The sequence below is a fragment of the Rhincodon typus genome, chromosome 29, assembly GCF_021869965.1.
Source record: "Rhincodon typus isolate 14 chromosome 29, sRhiTyp1.1, whole genome shotgun sequence".
NCBI classification, from domain to species: Eukaryota; Metazoa; Chordata; class Chondrichthyes; order Orectolobiformes; family Rhincodontidae; genus Rhincodon; species Rhincodon typus.
This window is the reverse complement of record NC_063360.1, coordinates 16,477,878-16,500,303: the sequence shown is the minus strand read 5'-3', so window position 1 is coordinate 16,500,303 and position 22,426 is coordinate 16,477,878. Positions and strand designations below refer to the sequence as shown.

The 22,426-nt window shown below is 40.2% G+C and overlaps 1 protein-coding gene across 2 annotated transcripts in view; it reads right to left on the bottom strand.

The window, feature by feature from the left end:
- Window positions 1-223: 223 nt before the first annotated feature.
- Window positions 224-22,426, bottom strand: part of LOC109915343 (tyrosine-protein kinase ZAP-70) — an 85,211-nt gene continuing 63,008 nt past the window's right edge. For both annotated transcript variants that reach the window (XM_020514953.2, XM_048614149.1), the window contains 6 exons: window positions 15,459-15,636; window positions 14,827-15,033; window positions 11,590-11,782; window positions 10,307-10,447; window positions 7,691-7,803; window positions 224-650 (listed from right to left, as the gene is read on the bottom strand). In XM_020514953.2, coding sequence (XP_020370542.1) covers window positions 551-650; window positions 7,691-7,803; window positions 10,307-10,447; window positions 11,590-11,782; window positions 14,827-15,033; window positions 15,459-15,636 — 932 coding nt within the window. In that variant the 3' untranslated portion in view covers window positions 224-550. The remainder of the gene's footprint in view (window positions 651-7,690; window positions 7,804-10,306; window positions 10,448-11,589; window positions 11,783-14,826; window positions 15,034-15,458; window positions 15,637-22,426) is intronic.

Genomic DNA, 22,426 nt, shown 5'->3' with positions numbered 1-22,426 from the left:
AAATTCACCATTTTCTTTTCAATGATTTTAACACTCCTTTTTTAATTCTGAGTGAAAATATTGTTCTTAAAAGTTAGGAACATTTCATCGTCAGAAACTACGTATACTATTCAGTAACAGGACAAATTATAAGTTTTGATCTTGTCCATCATACATTTGTACGATTTCAAATTTAATATAATACAACATTGTCAAATAAGTTTATCAGTCCAACACATCATAATTGTAACTTGTTAAATTGTTATATTTTGCAGTATTGCTTTGGAACAACCAGGCAAACATCCTGAATAATGCGAACTTCAAAAACATCACATTAGCAGATGCTCATCATCTCAGTTTCTAAAAGGGTAAAAGTAGATCAACTATTTAAAAAGCAAAACAATTTGTTTGAAGTTATATCAAATGATTAACAAAAATTATGCTAAAACTCCAGGTTTATAGTTACTTGAAGCTTTCATAGCTACTGCCTACCAGAACTCTCAAGGATAACAAAAACAGCAACATGTCGGGAATGTCAATTCTTATTTAATATCATAAAGTCCTGGTTATTTTATTGAGTTTTGTCATCTGCTGATACCTTCTGTGTTATCTGATAATAGTAACTACGCATTGTGCTCTCAACTTCTTCAAACCCAGGTCGATCTTCACATCTGTAAAACCAAACATAGTGCAACATAAATAGTTGATTTTACATTTACAATACAATATACTGATATGCACTTCAATATTCCAAAGCTGGGAATCAATAAGGGAATAGAAATTTCACATCCTTGAAAAAGATATACTGACATCTGATTAGCTATAGAAGCATAAAATCCCTACAGTGTGGAAACAGGTCCTTCAGCCCAACAAGTTCATGCTGACCCATCCCCCTATAGCCCACCTAAGTTCCACATCTCTGAATGCTACAGGGGGAATGTGCAAACTCCACACAGACAGTCACCTGAGGGTGGAATTGAACCTGGGTCCCTGGTGCTGTGAGGCAGCAGTGCTAACTGCTGTGCCACAGTGCCACCCCACAGGAGAAAACATGAAGCCAACCTCCATCAAGCAAAAGGCTTGTAGTTTTTCCACATCTTTTGTCGGGTCCATAAAGAATATTACAAGGCCTAGTTGGGAACTCAAATGATGTAGATTGTATTTTAAGCAGTTATGCAACCATTGCTTACCTAGGGACAGTTTTTCATTGTGTCCAAGCTATATGACAAAATGATCCTGAAATCTCATCACCCTTACTCACTCATTGTTTCATTCAGCCACTGGGTAATTTGTGGTACACGTCAGGTGGAAGTGGCAGTAGCAGAAAGCTGTTGGTGACGGGGCCAACAGGTTGTGGTTCTCAATCTATTACCTGTTGACTTGGCGATTCAGACGTGGTGTGATGGGGTAGGGATGGAGGGGTCTTGTTGTTCAAGAAGGGACACAGACGAATCTACTAGACACATAAATTAATTCACTGGCTAATAGTCTGCTGCAAAGGAAGGTGATTGTGGTTGTTGGATGTCAGCCACCTCAACTCCATAACATTTCTGCAGGAGTTCCTCAGGGTAGTATCCTAGGCCCCACCATCTTCAGCTGCTTCAATGACTTTCCTTCTTCATAAGGTCAGAAGTCGGGAGTTCGCTGATAATTGCACAAAGTTCAGCACCATTCATGACTCCTCAAATACTGAAGTAATCTGTGTTCAAATGCATCAAGATCTGGACAACATCTAGTTCTTGACTGACAAGTTGCAAGCAACATTCACTCCACAAAAATGTCAAGCAATAGCCATATCCAACAAGAATCTAACCATTGCCCCTTGACATTCATTGGAATTATCATCACTGAATCCCACACAATCAGTATCCTGGGGGTTACCATTGACCAGAACTATACCGGACCAGCCATATAAATACAATGGCTATGAGAGCTGGTTGGTGGCTAGGACTTCTGTAGCAAGCAACTCACCTTCTGAGTCCCCAAAGTTTGTCGACCAAGGACAAGCACAAGCCAGGATTGTGATAGGATACTCCCACTTGCCTGGATGAGTGCAGCTCCTACAACACTCAAGAAGCTTGACACCATTCAAAACAAAGCATCCCACCTTATTGGCATCACATCCACAAACACCCACTCCTTCTCCTACCAATCCTCAGTAACAGCAGTATGTACCATCTACAGGATACACTGCAAAAATTCCCCAAGGTTCCAAACAGACAAGCATCACCATCCGTAAGGACAAGGGCAACAATACATTGGAAAATCGCAACATACAAGTTCCACTCCAAGCCACTCATTACCTTCACTTCGAAATATATCACTTTTCCCTCAGTACTGCTGGGTCGAAATCCTGGAACTATCTCTGTAATAGCATTCCCAAAGGCAAATGAATGGCAGCAGTTCAATAAGGCAGTTCTCCTCCACCTTCTCAAGGGGCAATTAGGGATGGACAATAAATATTAACTCAGCCAACAACATCCAAATGTCATGAATGAATAAGAAAAATGTAATGCATAGCAATTCCAAGATCAGGGAGGCCCCTGTGGCATAACCAGTTCAGCTTGGCTTGAGCATTTCTTGTGAAGTGTAAACTGCCCTGAAAGGGTTGCCTAAACTTCAATGGGTTCTGTTTTCTGGCCTCAATGTACTAGACTACCATTTTGAGCGAAGCCTGAGTCAGGAAGTCACAAAGATTATCACAATGTATCTTCTCCTGTTGCCTGCAAGGTGCAGCACATCAAATTATAGAAACAAAACTTATGTCCTAGTCTGTTTTCTCATAAGTACAAGCCACAATGGGGGCAATCATATGAAAATATTTCCTGAATTGACAGCTGAGGTAAAACCTTCCCAAGGAAATGAGGAAACAAAGGAAATAGCAGCTATGATATTCATTCCCGAAAGCCTGCTCCAGCATTCAACTAGATCATGACAGACTATTCATCTCAAAGTCATTCTCTCACATTATCCCAATGTCTCTTGATAGCTTTACCATCTTGAACACTGTTTACAGTTTTGGTCTGCTTACTTAAGGATGCAAATGTATTGGAGGCAGTTCAAAGGAGGCTTACTAGATTGATATCTGAATGAAAGCGTTGTCTTATGAGGAAGGATTGGACAGACTGGGTTTGTTTCCACTGGAGTTTAGAAGAAAAAAGGGTGATTTGAATGAAGTCTATAAGATACTGAATGGTCTTGACAAGATGGATGTGGAAATTTTATGTGTTAATCCAGGTGTGGGAGCTGCCCTTTCAGGAATAAGATGAGGGTTTTTCTTCTCTCAATGTGTTGTTCAATTTAGAACTTTCTGCTTCAGAAAGTGGTAGAAGCAGTGATCATTGAACATTTTTAGGGTGGAGTTGATCTGTTATCATATCCTGTGCCTAGGTTAGTGCCAGTGATCCATCCTATTTCATTCCTAAATGGCCAATTCTGCTCCCAATTTATATGTTTATCTATCTTGAAATCTGTCCATCTGTGAAAGAATAAGCTCAATATCCGAGCCTGCACAGCTCTCCAGGCTAGAAAATGCCAAAGAATCACCACCCTCCCTGGGAAGAACTTCCTCTTTATCTCAGTAACAATCACCCACCTGAACTGAACAATATTTTTTTCTGAACAAGAATTTGCCTCTAGAGAGACTAAAGTTCTATTCCATAAATGCCAGCTCCTAAAACAAAAAGCTCTCTTGACCATCCTCCTTGTCAACCTCAACAGGCAAAGCATTAATCATTCTGGAATTTGGTCAGTTATTTGTTGTTTACATCAACCACGACTTTAACTGCGAGAAGAAAAATTAAACGTCAATCTTTGTGAACACAGGATGCCTATAGCTTCTTTCGCCCTTATATACAGCCCATCAGCCTCAGATTTAAAGCCTGGCATTGTCTGTAGACTTAAGGATTCACAGAAGTTTTTAAAGAATATTTTCACTGTCAAACTCCAATTTCTCTAAAAGCTTTATTGAAATATTCTATACATTTTGAACAGTGGTTGCTGTTAAATACAAATTGCCCCATCTCATGTGGGTCCCAGCTGTTAAAAAATTGCGCTTCAGGTGATATCCTTTCAAAACATCCTTGCAGTCTCTGTTTACCTTCAATATGCCTGTTGCAGATAATGCTAATAAAAATTGTTTCGTATGAAATTGGTTAACGTTTATTCCTTAGTTCTGGCAGCAGAAGAAAAATGAAGGTGAATGTATTCATTTTACATATTGCTATTGGGTCTTGTTTGCATGGCACAAACTGTAGCATTTCAGGAAGAATCTGTTCAAACCACAGCACACAATTGCCCCCTAATAAATAACCTTTTATTGTGGCAAAGCAGCACAACACAAATGTTGTGGTGCCCAACAATAGCACTGTGGACATGTAGAAAGTGTAATTTTGACAAGCCGAATGACCAGATATGACATGTTGCTCTGAAGCTCCTACATGCAAGGAGATTCAGGACAACGACATGGATCATTTCTTTGTGTCTCTTTCAAATTCTCATCCAGAAATATTACCTTTATGTGGTTAGCTATCTCTGACCAGGAGAATATGACTCGGTTGGAAGGGTATATAGAAGGCTCCAGCACTGCCATTCTTCCACAAGGAAGAAAAACCCTACCCTTTTTAGGTCCATATGTTCTTTGAAAAGATAGAAGCCATGATTTAAAAGGTTAGCATCATTTGTCAGCAAACCACCACTTATTCATCGTTAGCTTTTGAATAGTGTAGGCATGAAAGCATTTTGACCGCTACCCAGACATTGAACATTCAAGTTAACTTGTAGAAGATGGCTTCGGGTGACTGTCTGTGTGGAGTTTGCACATTCTCCCCATTCTGCGTGGGTTTCCTCCAGCTGATCCGTTTTCCTCCCACAGTTCAAAAACGTGCAGGTTAGATGCAAAATTTTTCATACTATCCAGCGATATGCAGGTTAGGTGGATTAGCCATGGGAAGTGCAGGGTTACAGAGATAGGGTAGGGGAGTGGGACTGGACGTGCTTGGACGGGATGCTATTTGGAGGGTCAGTGTGGACTCGATGGGCCAAATGGCCTGCTCCACACTGTAGGGATTCTATTCTATGATTCTACTCTGTGGTGAAGCAACGACAGTGAAGATGGGTACAAATGAATGTGGTCTTTCATAAAAGCATAGTTTCTTGTGTTCTCTAACTGATCTGCATTCTTCAGCATTGCATTTCCTCAAAAATATTTAATTAGCTGTTAAATGTTTTGAGGTGGCCAATGATTGTGAAAAGCAATATGTAAATGCAAGATGTTTTTGTTTAAGCATTTTCAGAATTTCATCCTCACAGTTTGTTTGCTTCATGTTTAATTATAACAGGAAATAGCCATAATGTAGAGAGAAGTTGAGTACGATAATTTAAATAAAACTACTAAAAAGAGAAAGATTGTCAAATATAAATACAAACGTTAAAAAATCAATTTTCAATCAAATTGCCTAAGGCATCTTGATTTAATAATCTTAATGCAGTTGGTTTGAACAAAGAATTTGTTAAGGCCTTATTTCACATGAGTGAGGACAGTACTCTATATCAAAAACATATTTCACTTTCAGGCTTTTCAGAATTCACTGAGCAACACAATCTCTAAATATTCATGCCTTCACAATTTCACAATGAATTCTGCCCCTTAGCATTAAACTATCAATGAGCTCCAAGAGGTAGGACACAGCTCAGCACCTAGGCCATTCTACATGATCTCTCTTTCCATTCATAGCCAAACATAACAGGTTGTGGACCTCCTGTTGTAGCTCACCAATGATGCCATATGTGTGTAAAATTATTCCAGGGTAACTCATGCTCTATTATTTTCCATCACCATAAAAAGAAGCACTTGGCCACCAAATGGTAAATCTTTATAATTCTCTGCCTGAAGAAAGACTCTTGGCTGTTATCTGCTGGTGTTTATGCGGAGCTGCTTCCTCAATTGTTTTGTCAGTGGTGGTTTGCCATTGCCTCTCACTCAATGGATAAGGCAAGGAGGCAAGTTCAAAGTCTACCCCAACTTGAATGAGAGTTTAACTCGTGTTATTGGTATTATTTTAAACCACATGCTCATATATGGCAAGTCAAATCCTCTCTACCTTCATGAGACATGACTGAGATCATTCCTATCTACCATTCCTACACGATTCTAAAATGTGACCAGAAAACATATGATGAAAATGCTTATGTGGAATATATCAATGATTTGGAATGAATGGAACTAAGCCATTGATTATTAATAACTCAAGAAAAACAGAACACATTTATCAATGGTATCCTAACAGCTGGGTATTTTAAAGAAATACACTTTGGATTTTCAACTAACATTTCACTTACGTCTTTGATTGGTATTAATAGTCAAAGCAGATAAGTTAGTCCAGTTACTAAAGATTGTGAAGTTTCCTGTTTGAGCTAGTATAGATGATTGTGCCAAGTGCAACAGATTTATTGAGAAACTAATTTCTGCATTGACTGTTATTTTGTACTGTATCCAGACAAATAGAAGAATATTTGATAATTGAGCAAATTATTGTACATTATAAGATTTGACAAAGAATTTAACATACTTTATTAAAAACTATTTTATAAAGACTTCTTAAAATATTAGAAGTTTAGCACTTCTGCTACCACAAAACCACCTCTAAAAATAATTATCAAGAGACGCATATAGTCAAAAGCAGCGCTGTCATGTGATTCTTGAATGTATGTATGCATTTAGCCACATATTAGAGATAAGGCACATTCCACACCAACATACTCCATTGTCACACATTTACTAACACCTCATTTGGATGTGAAACATGAAAAACGTGTAACTGTAACCTGCATGTGTGCATAGAAATAATTACTTTTGTAGGAATGTAAATGTTGTTTTGAAAAGCTAGGTCAAGACCTGAATAGGATCAAGATGATATAACAAGTTATATAAGGTTGAAGGAATAGCCTTTTCTGTCTAGCCTTTCCATGGTTATGGATGAGTTCAAAGTCTAAGAGATAACATTGTGTTTCATGACACTGCCTCAATTGTCTTCTAATAGCATTGTTCTTCAGGCTCCAAATTCTGCTTAATTTAGTAAGAAATTGGAATCCCTGAATACTTTTATTACAATGAGAAGTACAGCATTAATTTCATCTGTAGATGAACAGAAGGTGATAGCTTTGTTGTGCAATTTGCAACTTCTGTATCTCATACTTAACACTAAAGAGATTTATTGCTGATACCTCTGGCCAGTGAAATCAAGATTACATTCTGTTATAGTTTAACACTTCTGCGAAATACACAAAGAGCAATGTTGAGTTAATAAACAGCTCGTGTTGTATTTTGCATGTTCTGATGTAAAGAGGATTTGGAGTATCCTATGCGCCTGGACTGCTACAGCTCATAAGAAGGAAGGAGCTGCCTTGCATTGAACATCAGGCTAGTATTCACAAAAAGGTTAATGCAGCAAGTCTTGCCTGCACAAGAACCTGCATCACATCAGAAACAGAATGGCCAACTGAGAAAGTTGATAATATAAGAATTTTACATTAATGAAAAAAAATCATATATGTACCAGAACTTTTCTCTCGTAAAATGTAACTCATTTAATACTACCCTATGTAAATTGTGCTGTTGATTAAATACTGAATACCAGTTCTGAGAGATTTATTCAACTATCATTCGCTTATTAACCTGGAGATGAAAATCTAGAAACCTATTCAAACTTACTTGTAAGTCCAACACTTTTGCATCAGTTGATGCATTTCATCTGGGCACTCAGGAGGACGGTCCAATCGACCTCCTTGTTCAATAAAACTAACAACTTCTGGACCTTTCATTTTCTGCAAAAAAAAAATTCACATTTACTGTATGCAGAGATGACTTAAAAGGTTGAAAACTGATGTATTTACTTAACCAGGACATTTACAGTACATTCCAAATGTTTCTCAACGATGGGCTTCCTTGCTCATTTAATCTCCCCAATGTTTTTGATCAGATGTTACAACAGTGACTTCACTTCAAAAGTACTTCATCGGCTTTAGTGACCCTTGAGATGTCCATTATTCATGATAGGCACTATGTAATTGCAATTCTATTCTATTCTAAGTCTATATTATATAGTTCATGTGAGCTTCCGTCCACCCGAAATAGTTTAGGAATATTTAGACTTCTGCAGCAGCCATTAATTGGTTAGCTTAATTTACCCATTCTATAACAATGGGGGAGCAGAGGGGCTGCAGTGAAGAGTGGCCCAAGGTTATGCTTTTTCACTCATACACATCTGATTTGATAATGTATTATGGTGCAGTCGATAAAAAAATGTAGGGAAAGGAGCTACCCTGCATGAACAGCAGGGCAACCTACACAAAAAGACTTACAAGGCAAGCCTTGCAGGAGGTGGCAGCCAGAATGAATGTAACCTGCTCAACCTGGTGAACTAGCATCAGATCAGAAACAAAATGGCTGACCTAGAAAAAGTTGATAATATGAGATTTTTACATTAAGTCAGTGTCAGCAATGCTCACATTGCATGACTGAAAAATGGATAAAAAATGTGCATGCCCGGAAGCATTCCCTCATGAAATGTAGAGATAACAAGGTGTAGAGCTGGATGAACACAGCAGGCCAAGCAGCATCAGAGGAGCAGGAAAGCTGACGTTTCGGGTTGAGACCCTTCTTCAGAAATCATGAAATGTAACTTGTTTGCTGTTGGCCTAGGAAGAACAGATTTGTAGAGTATTTCTTAAATGGTGAGAGGTTAGAAAGTGTAGGTGTGTCAAGGGACTTGGTTGTCCCTGTCAATAAGACGCTGAAGGCTAACACAAGGATGCAGCAAGTAATTAGGAAGTCTAACAGAATGTTAGCTTTTATTGTGAGAGGATTTGTGTTCAGGAGTAGTGAAGTCTTCCTTCAATGGTATAGGACATTGATTAGGCCACACCTGAAAGACTGTGTGCAGTTTTGGTTTCCTTATCTCAGGAAACATACTACTGCCAAAGAGGGAGTGCAACAAAGGTACACCAGATTTGTGATGGCATGACAGACTAATGAAGAAAGATTGGATAAAATGGGCGTCTATTCTCTAGAGCTTTGACAAGGTGGTCTAATTGAAACCTACAAAACTATTAAAGGAACTGACACAGCAGATGCAGGGAACATGTATTCCCTGTTTGGGAACCTAGAACTGGGGATATAATTTAAAAATAATTAGGATCGAGATGTGGAGAAATGTTTTTACTCAGAGAGTGATGAGTCTTTGAAAGTCTGTACCCCAGAGAGTTGTAGAAGCTAAAGACTTTGAATATTTTTAAAATAGAAGTTGATAAAACTTTATCAATGCTTTAAAGGGGTATAGAAATAGTGTGGGTAAAAGATATTGACGTGTTGGGTCAGCCATGATTGTACTAAATGACATAGGAGGTGTAACAGGCTTGAATGGTCTACTCCTGTGCCTATTCAACTTATCTTTTCTGCCTGAAAATAGGGAAAGAGAAAGGAGGAGGAAGACCGTTACAAGATCATTTGATGGATAGAAATGGTCTTTTCCAATCCTGGACGATTTTGAATGGGAATAAGGGATACAATGCTTAGAAATGCAGCAACTAACATTGTCACCTAGAAATTGTCTTAAGGAGATAGGGGAAATTTCACAGTAGTTTTATTTTCTGAAATTGGCCTCTATTTCATTTTATTCTATATTGTTCTGTCTCCATAAGACTGGTGAAAGTGACATGTGTGATTGTACCCTGCGTCTAATGGATAGCATGAGAATTGATGAGTTTGATGATGTTTTCTTAGCCTTATAATTCTCAAGCTTATATGAAAAAAAAATCCTGATGGTTCCTTTAAATAACAAAAAGGCCCATGGGATAAAAGAGCACGCTATATGACATGTGTTCCGGGAAGGGTTATCACCAGACAGACAAATAATATACGCTAATTAATGGAACTAAAAGATAAAAGGTAGGGGTGTATGGTTGTGGCATGGGTGGTAACGGAAAGAAAGTTAAATGAACATTTTCTTTAAAAAATGCAACAACTAAAGGTAAATTTAACAAAAATTCGTACATAAGTAGTCACAGTCACCTGTAAGCTTATGAAATGATCTGATAATGTGCATAAAGAGCGATGCTTTGAGATCTAAATAGATTTTCTTCGACTGAGAATTAAATTTAGATAATTACTTTCTAGTCAGACAGTTAGATAAACATAATTGTGTTTGAGCAAGTTGTACTAATCTTGAAAAGTCATTCTATGGGAAAAGCATTTAACTGCACCGAACATGACCTGAGGTGAAGTGGCTATATTCACGTTTACCCACATGAACACACAAACAATGTTTACCTTATATGGCTTTTGTCCATATGTCAATGCTTCCCACATAGTAATACCAAAACTCCAGACATCAGCCTTGCTCGAAAATTTTCGGAAATTTATACACTCTGGTGCATACCACTTGACTGGCCATTTCCCAGCAGTTCGAGCCTAAGACCAAGCAAAAGTAAAAAGTCTCACTGAAAAGTCATTTCTCAAGTGATTCCTTTGAGAGACAGTAAGATTTCAGTATGTTGTGTGCTACTGAGTTACATGGAACAGAAGTGTGCCAGTTTTAAATGGAGTGACATGGTGCTGAACAAGGAGGTGAAATTGGACGCAATATTAGCCATTGACTTGCCATCTGAACTTTCTTTTGCCCCACTTTCCTGCTCAATAAATAATACTGAGTAAACACTTAAATTCCCCACCTGTTTCCCTCTCATCCACAAGCAAAATGCCACAGATTCTGGAAATGTGTAACAAAAACAATTCACTCAGTATGTCCAGCAGCATCTTTGAAGAACATAATAGGGATAACAGGACAAAAATCTGATGAATGGCCATCAAGCTGAAAAAACAGGATGGAATTTTACCTGAATGGTTGACTTTTCATAAGGGCCAAGACTAGAATCAGGAGGGACACTACAGGCAACCGGAAGGAGAACAGCCTCAGCAGCGCTACAACATGCAGTGGCTAACGCTGACGCTGCAGCTTTAGGGTTAGCTAGTGGTTAAGTGCGATGTGGGGCCCTGTTAAAGGGTCAATATCTGTTCTTCCTCTACATGCAAGTTACTTGTCATATTAGACGCTACAAATTGGCCAAGTTCTCACTTTTATTACAGCCCAATGATCCCAGTTTGTGTGGATCTATGCTCAGTACTGTATTAACAAATGAACAAATCATCAGGCTAACATTTAAACAACTGGTGTCCAAGGATCTCTGCAATCTAAACAAATGAAAAGTTCTGAGACAGAAATAGAGAATATTGTTAGAAAATCTCTTTCATACTCTTAACAACCTTTATCTTAAGCTAACTGGACATTGAGAAAAGACTCTGCGACTTTTGGACAAATAGATCAGTTTATCCTCAGCCAACAGGATATAATAGCCACAGGATTAACCATTTTATTTTTGTGAATATTCATACATTTGGGTCCATATTATTTTCTGAATACACACTGACAAGAATGAAGGGACCTCTGCATTGCACCTGGTGAAATTTGCTAAATTATACTCCACAAAATAACATCTAGTTATTCAGCTCCAGATACTCAGTGACTACTTTAACTGGATTAACATGAGGTTTACCTTGTAGTAGCTGTCATCAGCGCCTATTGCTTTGGACAATCCAAAATCACTAATCTTGGCATAATGTTGATTGACCAGCAGGACATTTCTGGCAGCAAGATCCCTGTGCACAAAATGATTTTCTTCCAGATATTTCATTCCCATAGACACTTGATGGAGTAATTCGACAACATTTTCTATGTTGACCTGATCTCTGGTGAGAAAATAGATTAGGGAAGGCTTCTTTTAAAATAATCTGCTAGACGTATTTTCTGCCAATAGCAGGTACTTGAAAGTTACTTTAGACTAAACAATATTTATTTCTCAACTCTATTTTACAAGTTATAAGATATTGAGAACAGATTATAAACAAAATATTCATTGTAAAATCAAGAAAAAAACAACTAGACTTCTATATGGAACATTTGCAGGAATATTAAAAGAATCCTTTATTATAAAATAACCTTCCATAACAGAATTTACCCTGACAATTATTTCAATTTCTCTGGGTTTCTAAGCTACAGACAATGTTGATATGTGTGTATTCATTATGTAGCCCATGATAGACCAGGCTAACATAATAAATTCAGAAATAGTTAGAACTGCTGATACTGGAATCTGAGATAACACGATGTGGAGCTGGAGGAACACAGCAGGCCAGGCAGCATCAAAGGGCTGGTTTTGGGAGGCCCAGGACGGACCCCTCCCCACCCTTATCTGCCTTCCGGAGGGACCATTCTCCCCACGACTCCCTCATCCGCTCCACACTCCCCACTAGCCCCACCACCCCTGGCACCTTTCCCTGCAACCGCAGGAGGTGCTATACCTGCCCCTACACCTCCCCTCTCACCTCCATCCCAGGCCCCAAAAAAAACCTTCCACATGAGACAGATGTTCATCTGCACATCCACTAATGTGGTCTATTGTATCCACTGTTCCAATGTGGCCTCCTCTACATCGGGGAGACCATGTGGAGGCTCAGAGACCGGTTTGTACAGCACCTACGCTCGGTTCACGACAAACGACTACACCTCCCAGTCGCAAGCCACTTCAACTGCCCCTCCCACTCCCTGGATGACATGTCCATCCTGGGCCTCCTCCAGTGTCACAACGATGCCACCTGGAAACTGGAGGTACAGCACCTCATATTCCACCTTGGGAGCCTACAACCCAATGGTCTCAATATGGACTTTACTAGCTTCAAAATCTCCCCACGCCCGACCTCATCCCAAAACCAGCCCCTCCCTCATCACCGCCTCCTTGACCTGTCCGTCTCCTCTCCCTCCTAACCGCTCCTCCCACCTTACTGAGCAATCCCCATCCCCACTTCCTACCTACACTCACCTTTACTAGCTTCATCCCCACCTCCTTGACCTGTCCGTCTTCTCTCCCACCTGTCCGCTCCACTATCTACCTGCTATCACCACACGCTCCCCTCCTCTCTATTTATTTCAGAACCCCCTTCCCCTCCCCCATTTCTGAAGAAGGGTCCCGACCTGAAACATCAGCTTTCATGCTCCTCTGATGCTGCCTGGCCTGCTGTGTTCCTTCAGCTCCACACTGTGTTAACATTATAAATTTATATTTTAAATTGCAACATTACTACTGAAACCTGATAAAAACAATATGGAGATGTTGCAATATATTTGAAAATCAATAAAGCAGAAACACCAATAAAAGTTTGGCAGACAAAAAAGATTTGACCTGGCTTGGGAAACTTAAGGGTAGACAAACAGGTTGACAGTATCTCAAAGATTAGATGCACTAAACTGATTAAACAAAAGGGCAAGCCAGCTGTACAGATCATTTGTGGTTTAATTTTCAGTAAAACCACTGAAACTGACTCATTTGTAAGTTTTACAACATGAATTGAAAGTTGATTAACTAGTCAGTGACAAACATACTTTGAAATTTGACTTAAGACACTAATGCTACTCAGAAACGCTCATTTCTATGAAAAGGGCCTTTCCAAAATATCTGGTCATTTGTTGATACTGGAGGATATTGGCCAAATAATTCTCGTGTTGAGGACATGATTGAGACTGATTATAAATGGCTGCTTTTATTTTTTTATGAAACCTGCGGAAGTTCTGAATTTTCAAACAAGATATATTTACAACAGTACATTACTGAAACTAAAGTTCTTCCAATGTATCGTTTTGGGCCTCACGATGGTCTCTTCTCTGCATCAGGAGACTAAATCCAGACTGAAATAATGGCTCACTTGGAAACTCTGCTATGCACCATGTCATTGATGTTTTTACCAAGCCATGCAGCTAACTTAAACAAACAAATGACAGTATTTGGGGCTCTTGTGGCACAGTAGCAGTATTCCTATCTGAGCCAGAAGGCACAGTTTCAAGTCCCACAGGTTTGTCACAACACATCTGAACAGGTGACTAAAACAATCTACAGAGGTACGATGCACAGTGTACAATTCTGGTTGCCCTGCTATAGGAAGGATGTTATTATAGGAACGTTGTTACTAAACTGGAGAGGGTGCAAAAAAGATGTACAAGGATGTTACCGAGACTAGAAAGTTTGACTCATAAAGAGAGGCTGGACTTGCTGGAACATTATTTTCTGGAGCGTAGGAGGCTGAGGGGTGACCTTACAGAGTTTATAAAATTATGAGGGGTTTGGATAAGGTGAATAGCCCAGGTCTTTTCCTCAGGGTAGGGGAATCCAAAACTAGAGGTTTAAGCTCAGAGGGCAAAAAATTAAAAGGGACCCAAGATGCAACTTTTTTACACAAAGGGTAGTGCGTATTTGGAACGAGCTGCCAGAGGAAGTGGTAGAGATGGGTACAATTACAACATTTCAAAGACATTTGAACAGGTATATGAATAGGAAAAGTTGAGAGGGATATGGGCCAAACACAGACAAATGGGACTAGTTCAGTTTAGGAAACCTAGTTAGCATGAACAAGTTGATCTGAAGGGTCTGCTTCTGTGCTGTATGACTCTATGACTCAATGACTGTAGGTATCTGCAATCAAGTGACCACAGTATCAACTCAAAGTGACAAGTATCCACCTCAACAATAAATTTACCTGTCTGGCAAAACACTAACTGTGTCCTGTGTGGACAAGCTGTGGCAGCTTATTTGTGCCTATTAAACTCCAACTGCATGGTTTATCTTGAAGGAGGTTTTTAACTTTTGCCAGCTTTGAGTGAGCTGTCTTTTCTTAAGTGTTGTGTCTCAATGAGGAATCTGTGTACTTAAAACCATGAATATACTATTTGTTCAAATGCTCACTTTTTGGAAGACAGAAATTTGTTGAGGGGACCTCCCGAAGCCATCTCCATCACCAACATCAGGTTTTCTGCTTGGCACACTCCAATCATTCGCACAATATAAGGGTTGTCCAGTTTCTGCATAAATTCTGCCTCTTTCATTAATTCTTCCTTTAATGATTTCTCGTTATCATTTTTCAGTACTTTAATAGCGACATCGATCTGCTTCCTGGACAAAAGACAAAAACAGTAAATAGGAATTGAACTAGCTCAAGAAAAAAACATGTGTATAAAATTGTAAATCTTTTATTGTCTTAGTCAATCACTTCTGTTTTCTTTCTTTCAACTAGATTGACATCCACAGTTTGTCTTTCTAATAAGTTTTGCTGTTTTATTTTCCCCTAGTCCACTGAAGTGTCCACTGTCCAATTATCATCCATTTCCTCTAATGTTTCTCTTCCCCTAATTTACATCATATTTACTTTGGTCTGCTTCTATGTTGTTTATTTATCATTTAGTTTTCTGCAGGTTACTCCATCTGTCCTGAAGGCCACAACAGATGCTGTGAATGGCAACACTGTTAAGTTTAATAACTGAATCCTCAAGCGACTGCTCAAGGCTTTTATGTGTAAATTCGATATTTAAATTACTTACTTTCTCATCCTATACACTCCTTTCTTCACACAGCCAAAGTTGCCAGATCCTAGCTCCACTTCATCTATTAGCAAGCATTCTCGTTTCAGGTACAACGTCTTGTCTTTTAACTCTTCAGGGTCACTGTAGGGGCTTACATATGACTCTGCATCCATAGGAAGAATGCGTCGTCCTGTACCTGTAAAGTTTTTGGAATGATTAAATACTTGAATGGTAATGTGGTCGTACAAAACATGAATATTGCTGAAAAGAAAGACATGTTGCTTAAGATTTTCATGTTGTACTCATCAGGACAAATGCAAAAATGTCAAGTATCAAATGATCAAAATAAATCAAGATATGGGTGTTGACTGTTGACAGGTCAACTCTAGCAAAGTGACTGCAATAAAAGAAACAATGGGGAACCAAAGCTCCTCAAGCTCCCTGATAATGCAAAAAAGTGAAAGGGTTAAACATATTTTTTTTGCCAGCTACAGAAATAGGACATGCATTGCTTCCAATCTTCTGAAATTCCCTAGATTTTAGGGAAGGTCCCACAGAATTGTAAAACCACAAATGTTGTACTTTTCTTCAAGAAAGGAGGAAACTATATGCCAGTTAGCCTATCATCTGTCATTGGGAAATAAACAAGAATCTTTTACGAAGGAAGTAGCAGCAGTGCATTTAGAAAATCATAATACAATCAGGACAAGGACAATATGGTTGAGATCAGGAAATTGTATTTGACAAATGATAGAAAGAAGTTCATAGAATCGCTACAGCATGGAGACAGGCCACTCAACCAAACAAGGCCACACCAATCCTCCAAAGAACATCCCACCCAAACCCATCCACCTCCCCTTTCCCTGTAACCTTGCATTTCCCAAGACTAACACACCTAACTTACACATTCCTGGACACTATGGGGCAACTTAGCATGGCCAATCCACCTAGCCTGCACATCTTTGGAAACCCACACAGACATGAAGAGAATGTTTAAACTCCACACAGACAGTTGCCTAAGGGTGGAATTGAAGCTGGGTCTCTGGCACTGTGAGGCAGCAGTGCTAACCACTGAGCCAATATGCTGCCCTCATTAGAGTTTTTTGAGGATGCAATGAAAACAGTTGATAAAGGAGTACAAGTAAATGTGATGTATTTAGATTTCCAACAGGCATTTGATATGATGCAACATAAAAGTATAGGGCAGCACGGTGGCTCAGTGGTTAGCACTGTTGCTTCACAGCACCAGGAACCTGGGTTCAATTCCACCCTTGGGTGACTGTCTGTGTGGAGTTTGCACATTCTCCCTGTGTCTGTGTGGATTTCCTCCAGGTGCCCCGGTTTCCTCCCACAGTCCAAAGATGTGCAGGTTAGCTGGCTTGGCCATGGGAAATTGCCCATACTGTTCAGGGAAGTGTAGATTAGGTGGGTTATGAGGGATAGATCTAGGTGGGATGCTCTGAGGGGTGGTGTAGACTTGTTGGGCCGAAGGGCCTGTTTTCGCACTGTAGGGATTCTAAGTTTACTGCAGAAGATAACAATTTATGGATTTTTCTGTGATATATTAGCATGAATAAAGGATTGGGCAACTAACAGGAATCAGAAAGTCACAATAAATGGATAATTTTCAGGTTGACAAACCATAACAAGCAGGGTGCCACAGTGATCAAGGTTGGGCCTTAACTATTTATGATGTTTATTATGACTTGGATTTGAGGGTTTGAATATTTTGCAACCAGGTTTTCTGATGATATAAAGATGGGTTAGAAAGCAAGTTTTAAGGAGCATATGAAACATCTGCAAAGGGATTTGGATAGATTAAGTGTGTGAGCAAAATTGTGACAGATAGAATATAATGTGGGAAAATATCAGTTTATCCAATTTGGCAAGAAGAATAGAAAAGCAGAATGTTATTTAAATGAAGAGAGACTACAGAAAATTGGCTAGACTGATTCCCGGAATGAAACGTTGGTCTCATGAAAGAAAGGTAAGTAGGTTGGGTCTACACTCAATGGAGTTTCAAAGAATGACACATGATCTTATGATGGAGCTAGAAGGGTGATAAGTATTAGGTGAGTAAAATTAGGCTCAGTTAAGGCCATTAGACGATAAGACCATAAGACATAGGAGCAGAATTAGGCTACTCGGCTTATTGAGTTTGCTCCACCATTCAATCATGGCTAATATGTTTCTCAAACCCCTTCTTCCACCTTCTTCCCATAACCATTGTACCTCTTACAAATCAAGAACTAACTATGTCTGTCTTAACATACTGAATGCCTTGGCCTCTACAGCCTTCTTTGACAATGAGTTCCACAGATTCACTACCCTCTGGCTGAAGAAATTCCTTGTCATCACAGTTCTAAAGGGTCGTCCCTTCACTCTGTGGCAATGCAGTGAGGTCCTAGTCTTTCCAACTACTGGAAACAGCTTCTCCACATCCACTCTATCCAGGCCTCTAAGTATTCTGTAAGTTACAGTCAGATCTCCCTTTCAACCTTCTAAACTCCATTGAGTACAGACCCAGGGTCCACATCTGCTTCTCACATGACAAGCCCTTCATCCACAGGATCATTCTTGTGAACCTCCACCAGACCCCCCTCCAGTGCCAACACATGCTTCCTTAGCTATGGGTCCCAAAACTGCTCATCATATTCCAAATGCAGTCTGACCACAACCTTATACAGCCTTAGCATTACATCTCTGCTCTTGTATTTGCCTCTTGAATTGAATGCTAACATTGCATTTGCCTTCCTAACTGTCAACTGAACCTGCCCGTTAATCTGAAGAGAAAGCTTAGTTTACCTTTGTGCTTCAGATTTCCAAAATCTTTCCTCATTTAGCAAATAGCCTACAGCTCTATTCTTCCTATCAAAGTGCATAACCTCACACTTTCCCACATCGTATTCCATCTACCACTTCTTTGCCCATTCTCCTGGCCTGTCCAAATCCTTCTGCAGCCTCCCTACTTCCTCAACACTCCCTGCCCCTCCACCTACCTTTGTGTCAACTGAAAATTTAGCAACAATGCCCTTTGCCCAGATTGTTAGTGTATTATGTGAATACATGAACCCAATGGGTTCCTTGCAGAAGTCTACTACTCACCAGCTTCCATACTGAAAAAGACTCCTTTATCCCTATTCTCTGCCTCTGCCAGTCAGCCAATCCTCTATCCATGCCAGTACCTTGCCCTAATGGGTTCTTATGTTATCAAGCAGCCTCCTGTGCTGCACCTCATCAAATGCCTTCTGGAAATCCAAATAGATCACATCCATTGGCTCTCCTTTGTCTAACTTGTGCATTACCTCCTCAAAGAATTCTAACAGATTTGCCAGGCATGACCTCCCTGGATGAAGCCGTGCTGACTCAGCCAATTTTACCATGCATTTATAGTACTCCACAGCCTTACCCTTAATAATGGACACTAAAATCTTACTAATGACTGAGGTCAAGTTAACCAGCCTATAATTTCCTAGTTTCTGCCTCCCTCTCTTCTTAAACGGACAGTTACATTGGCGATTTTGCAGTCCTCTGGCACCTTCCCTGACTCCAGTGGTTCCTGAAAGATCACTACCATTGCCTTTATAATCTCCTCAGCTATCTCCTTCAGAACTCTGGGGTGCGGTCCATTTAGTCTGGGTGGTTTATCCAGCTCAGATCTTTCAGCTTCCCTCGTACCTTCTCCTTCGTGATGAGCACTACACTCTCTTGAAGTTCTGGTATGCTTCTGGTGTTTAGCACTGTGAAAACTGATGCAAAGTATCTATTCAGTTCCACTGTCATTTCTTTGTTCCCCACTATTACTTTTCCATCCTCATTTTTCAGTGCCCCAATGTCCACTCTTGCCTCTCTCTTACTTTTTAAATATCTAAAAACAATTCTTGTAATCTTTAAAAATACTAACCAGCTTACTAATATGAGTTAAATAAGTTTCTCTTGTATTTCAATTCAAGGATATAATGGTAATTTGGAGAAGGACTACAAGGCTTGTGGAAACCATAAGCAATCCCTTGGGGTAGGTAAAACCAATTCAGCTAGGAGATGAAAGAAAGGGAGATAATTGGCAAAAATAAAAGATATTTTCTAAAAAAAAGATAAACCATATCAGTACCTTGCTGCATTATTTCATCTTTAATTGTTTAAACATACATTATGGTTGACAATTGGGGCAGCACGGTGGCTCAGTGGTTAGCACTACTGCCTCACAGTGCCGGGGAACTGGGTTTAATACACCCTCAGTTGACTCTCTGTGTGGAGCTTGCACATTCTCGGTGTGTCTTCTTGGGTTTCTTCTAGGTATTTCAGATTCCTCCCACAGTCCAAAGACATGCAGGTTAGGTGAATTGGCCATACTAAATTGTTCTGTAGTGTCCACAGCTATGTAGTCCCGGTGGATTAGCCATGGGAAATACAGGGATGGGGTGTGTCCGGGTAGGATGCTTTTTGAAGGATCGGTGTGGACTTGATGGGCCAAATGACTTGTTTCCACATTGTAGGGATTCTATGAAGATTCTAATTAATTCTGTATGAATGTGCACAGATGCGTAAATCATTTTCCACGAAACACGGAAAATTATTTTTGTGCGACTGGGTGAGTTTCTAATACCAAGGCTGTAAAGCTAGCACAGAATCTTATAGGGGTCTGACCAAAATGGGAGAGCACAAGGAGTGTGACTGAATTGCATCAGAAATCTAGCAAGGCTTATCGTAATATTGAGAACAACCCCCTGCATGTTTTAACAAAGGTATGGGTGTCAAGGTGTGATTCTCACTCGGCAGTGGTGATTTGCCTGTTAAGGCAGATTATTGCTGGCTGATAACTTTATTAACTGCAGATCTCATGATACTAATATGCAGCTTTCTATCTTATCGCTCACCACGAGTAATCTAGATGACAGAAGTTATCGATATGGAAGTCCAACCAAGTACGTGGTGACTACAATTCGCTGCTGGATGTGAGGAACCTCTATGTTGATCACCATGCAATAGTAACTCAGGACATGCTCAATGGGCACAAGCTACCCACACCCCATTTCCACAGACACTGGCATCCAACATGTGCCAGCTTTTAAGAGCCCTTATGGCACACCACTGATCCATCTACATTGTGCTTCTCTACTTCGATGCTGCACCTCAGGGTGCAATGGAAATTAATATTGTAATGCCGCAGCAAGGACACTGCGTACTTAGGGATAAACACCCAGTTCATGGACTGGACCACACTGTATCTACAAGTTTTTCTCTCTCTCCCATAGTGCACTCTCACTCTGAGCTCCTAGCATCCCTGCCTTACCTTGCTTTTTTGTATCTTACCCCTCAGCCAGAGATACCAGGTCCACAGTACTGCTGCATTGCTGTACTATGTAGTATAGACACAAACCCAGAAGCGTGTCATTGTTATCAGCAATCCTCAATCAAATCATAGAGTCATAGGTTTATACAGCATGGAAATAGATCCTTCAATCCAACTCGTTTGTGCTGACTAGATATTCTAAGATGATCTAGTCCCATTTAGCAGCATTTGGCCCATGTCTCTCTAAACCTTTCCTATTCATATACCCATCCAGATGTGTTTCATATGTTGTAATTGTACCTGCTTCCATCTCTTCCTCTGGCAGCTCATTCCACACATGCACCACCCTCTACGTGAAAAATTTGCCCCTCATGCCCTTTTAAATCTTTTCACCTCTCACCTTAAACCTATGTCCTCTAGTTCTTATCTCCCTTACCCTGGGAAAGAGATCTTGGCTATTCACACGATCCATGCGCCTCATGATTTTATAAACCTCTATAAGGTCATCCTTCAGCTTCCGACGCTCCTGGAAAAACACCTCAGCCTACTCAGCCTCTCCCTATAGCTCAAGCCTTCCAACCCTGGCAACATCCTTGTCAATCCTTTCAAGTTTAACAACATCTTTCCTATAGAAGGGAGACCAGAATTGAATGCGGTATTCCAAAAGTGGCCTCACCAATGTCCTGTACAGCTGTAACATGACATCCCAACTCCTAAACTGAACGCACTGACTAATGAAGACAAGCGAATGCACTGAGTCAAGGGAGATAGCCTTCAGTAAGGGGGTTTTGGCACATTAAGTCAAGGGTAGCCTCTGACACAAGTCCAGGGGCTTGGACATAGTCAGTCAGCCACTTGGGGGCAGTCAGAATCAGGATCCTGTCCTTGTAACGGATGAGAGGCCAAATGTAAGGCAGCCCACCATCATATTGATAGGTTAAGTAAGTGGGCAACAAGTTAGTAAATGAAGTATAAGATGGAAAAATGTGAAATTGTTCATTTTGGAAGGGAGAACAAAAACAAATGGGGAAAAACTGCAACACAAAGGGACTTGGGGGAACTTGTGCATGAAACACAGAAAGCTAGCACAAAGATGCAGTAGTTTATCAGGAAGACTAGTAGAATGTTGGCCCTTATTTCAAGAGTGTTGGAGTATAAGAGTAGGGATGTCTTCCTGCAACTGTGCTGAGAGCAGTTTTCAGAGAATCCCTACAGTGTGGAAGCAAGCCTCTTGAGTCTGCACCAACCATCCAAAGAGCATTCCACCCAAACCCAAGTCCCTACCCTATATTTCCCATGTTCTCAGGCTAATCCACCTAGCCTGCACACCTCTGAACTGCAAGAGGAAACTGGAGCACCCAGTGGAAACCCATGCAGACACAGGGAGAATGTGCAAACTCTACACAGTGACCCAAGGCTGGAATTGAACCCACATCTCTGGCACTATGAGGCAGCAGTGCTAACCACTGAGCCACTGAGCCACTGTGCCACCCTATTAATTCCCTTACTTAAAGAAAGATATCATTTCATTGGATGTAGTTCAGAGAAGGTTCACAAGGATAATCCCTGGTATGGAGGGATTGTGCTATGAGCAAAGGCCACATGTTGGGACTCTACTCATTGGAATTTAGAAGAATAAGAGGTGATCACAATGAGACAAATAGGATTCTTAAGGGATTTGACAGGGTAAATG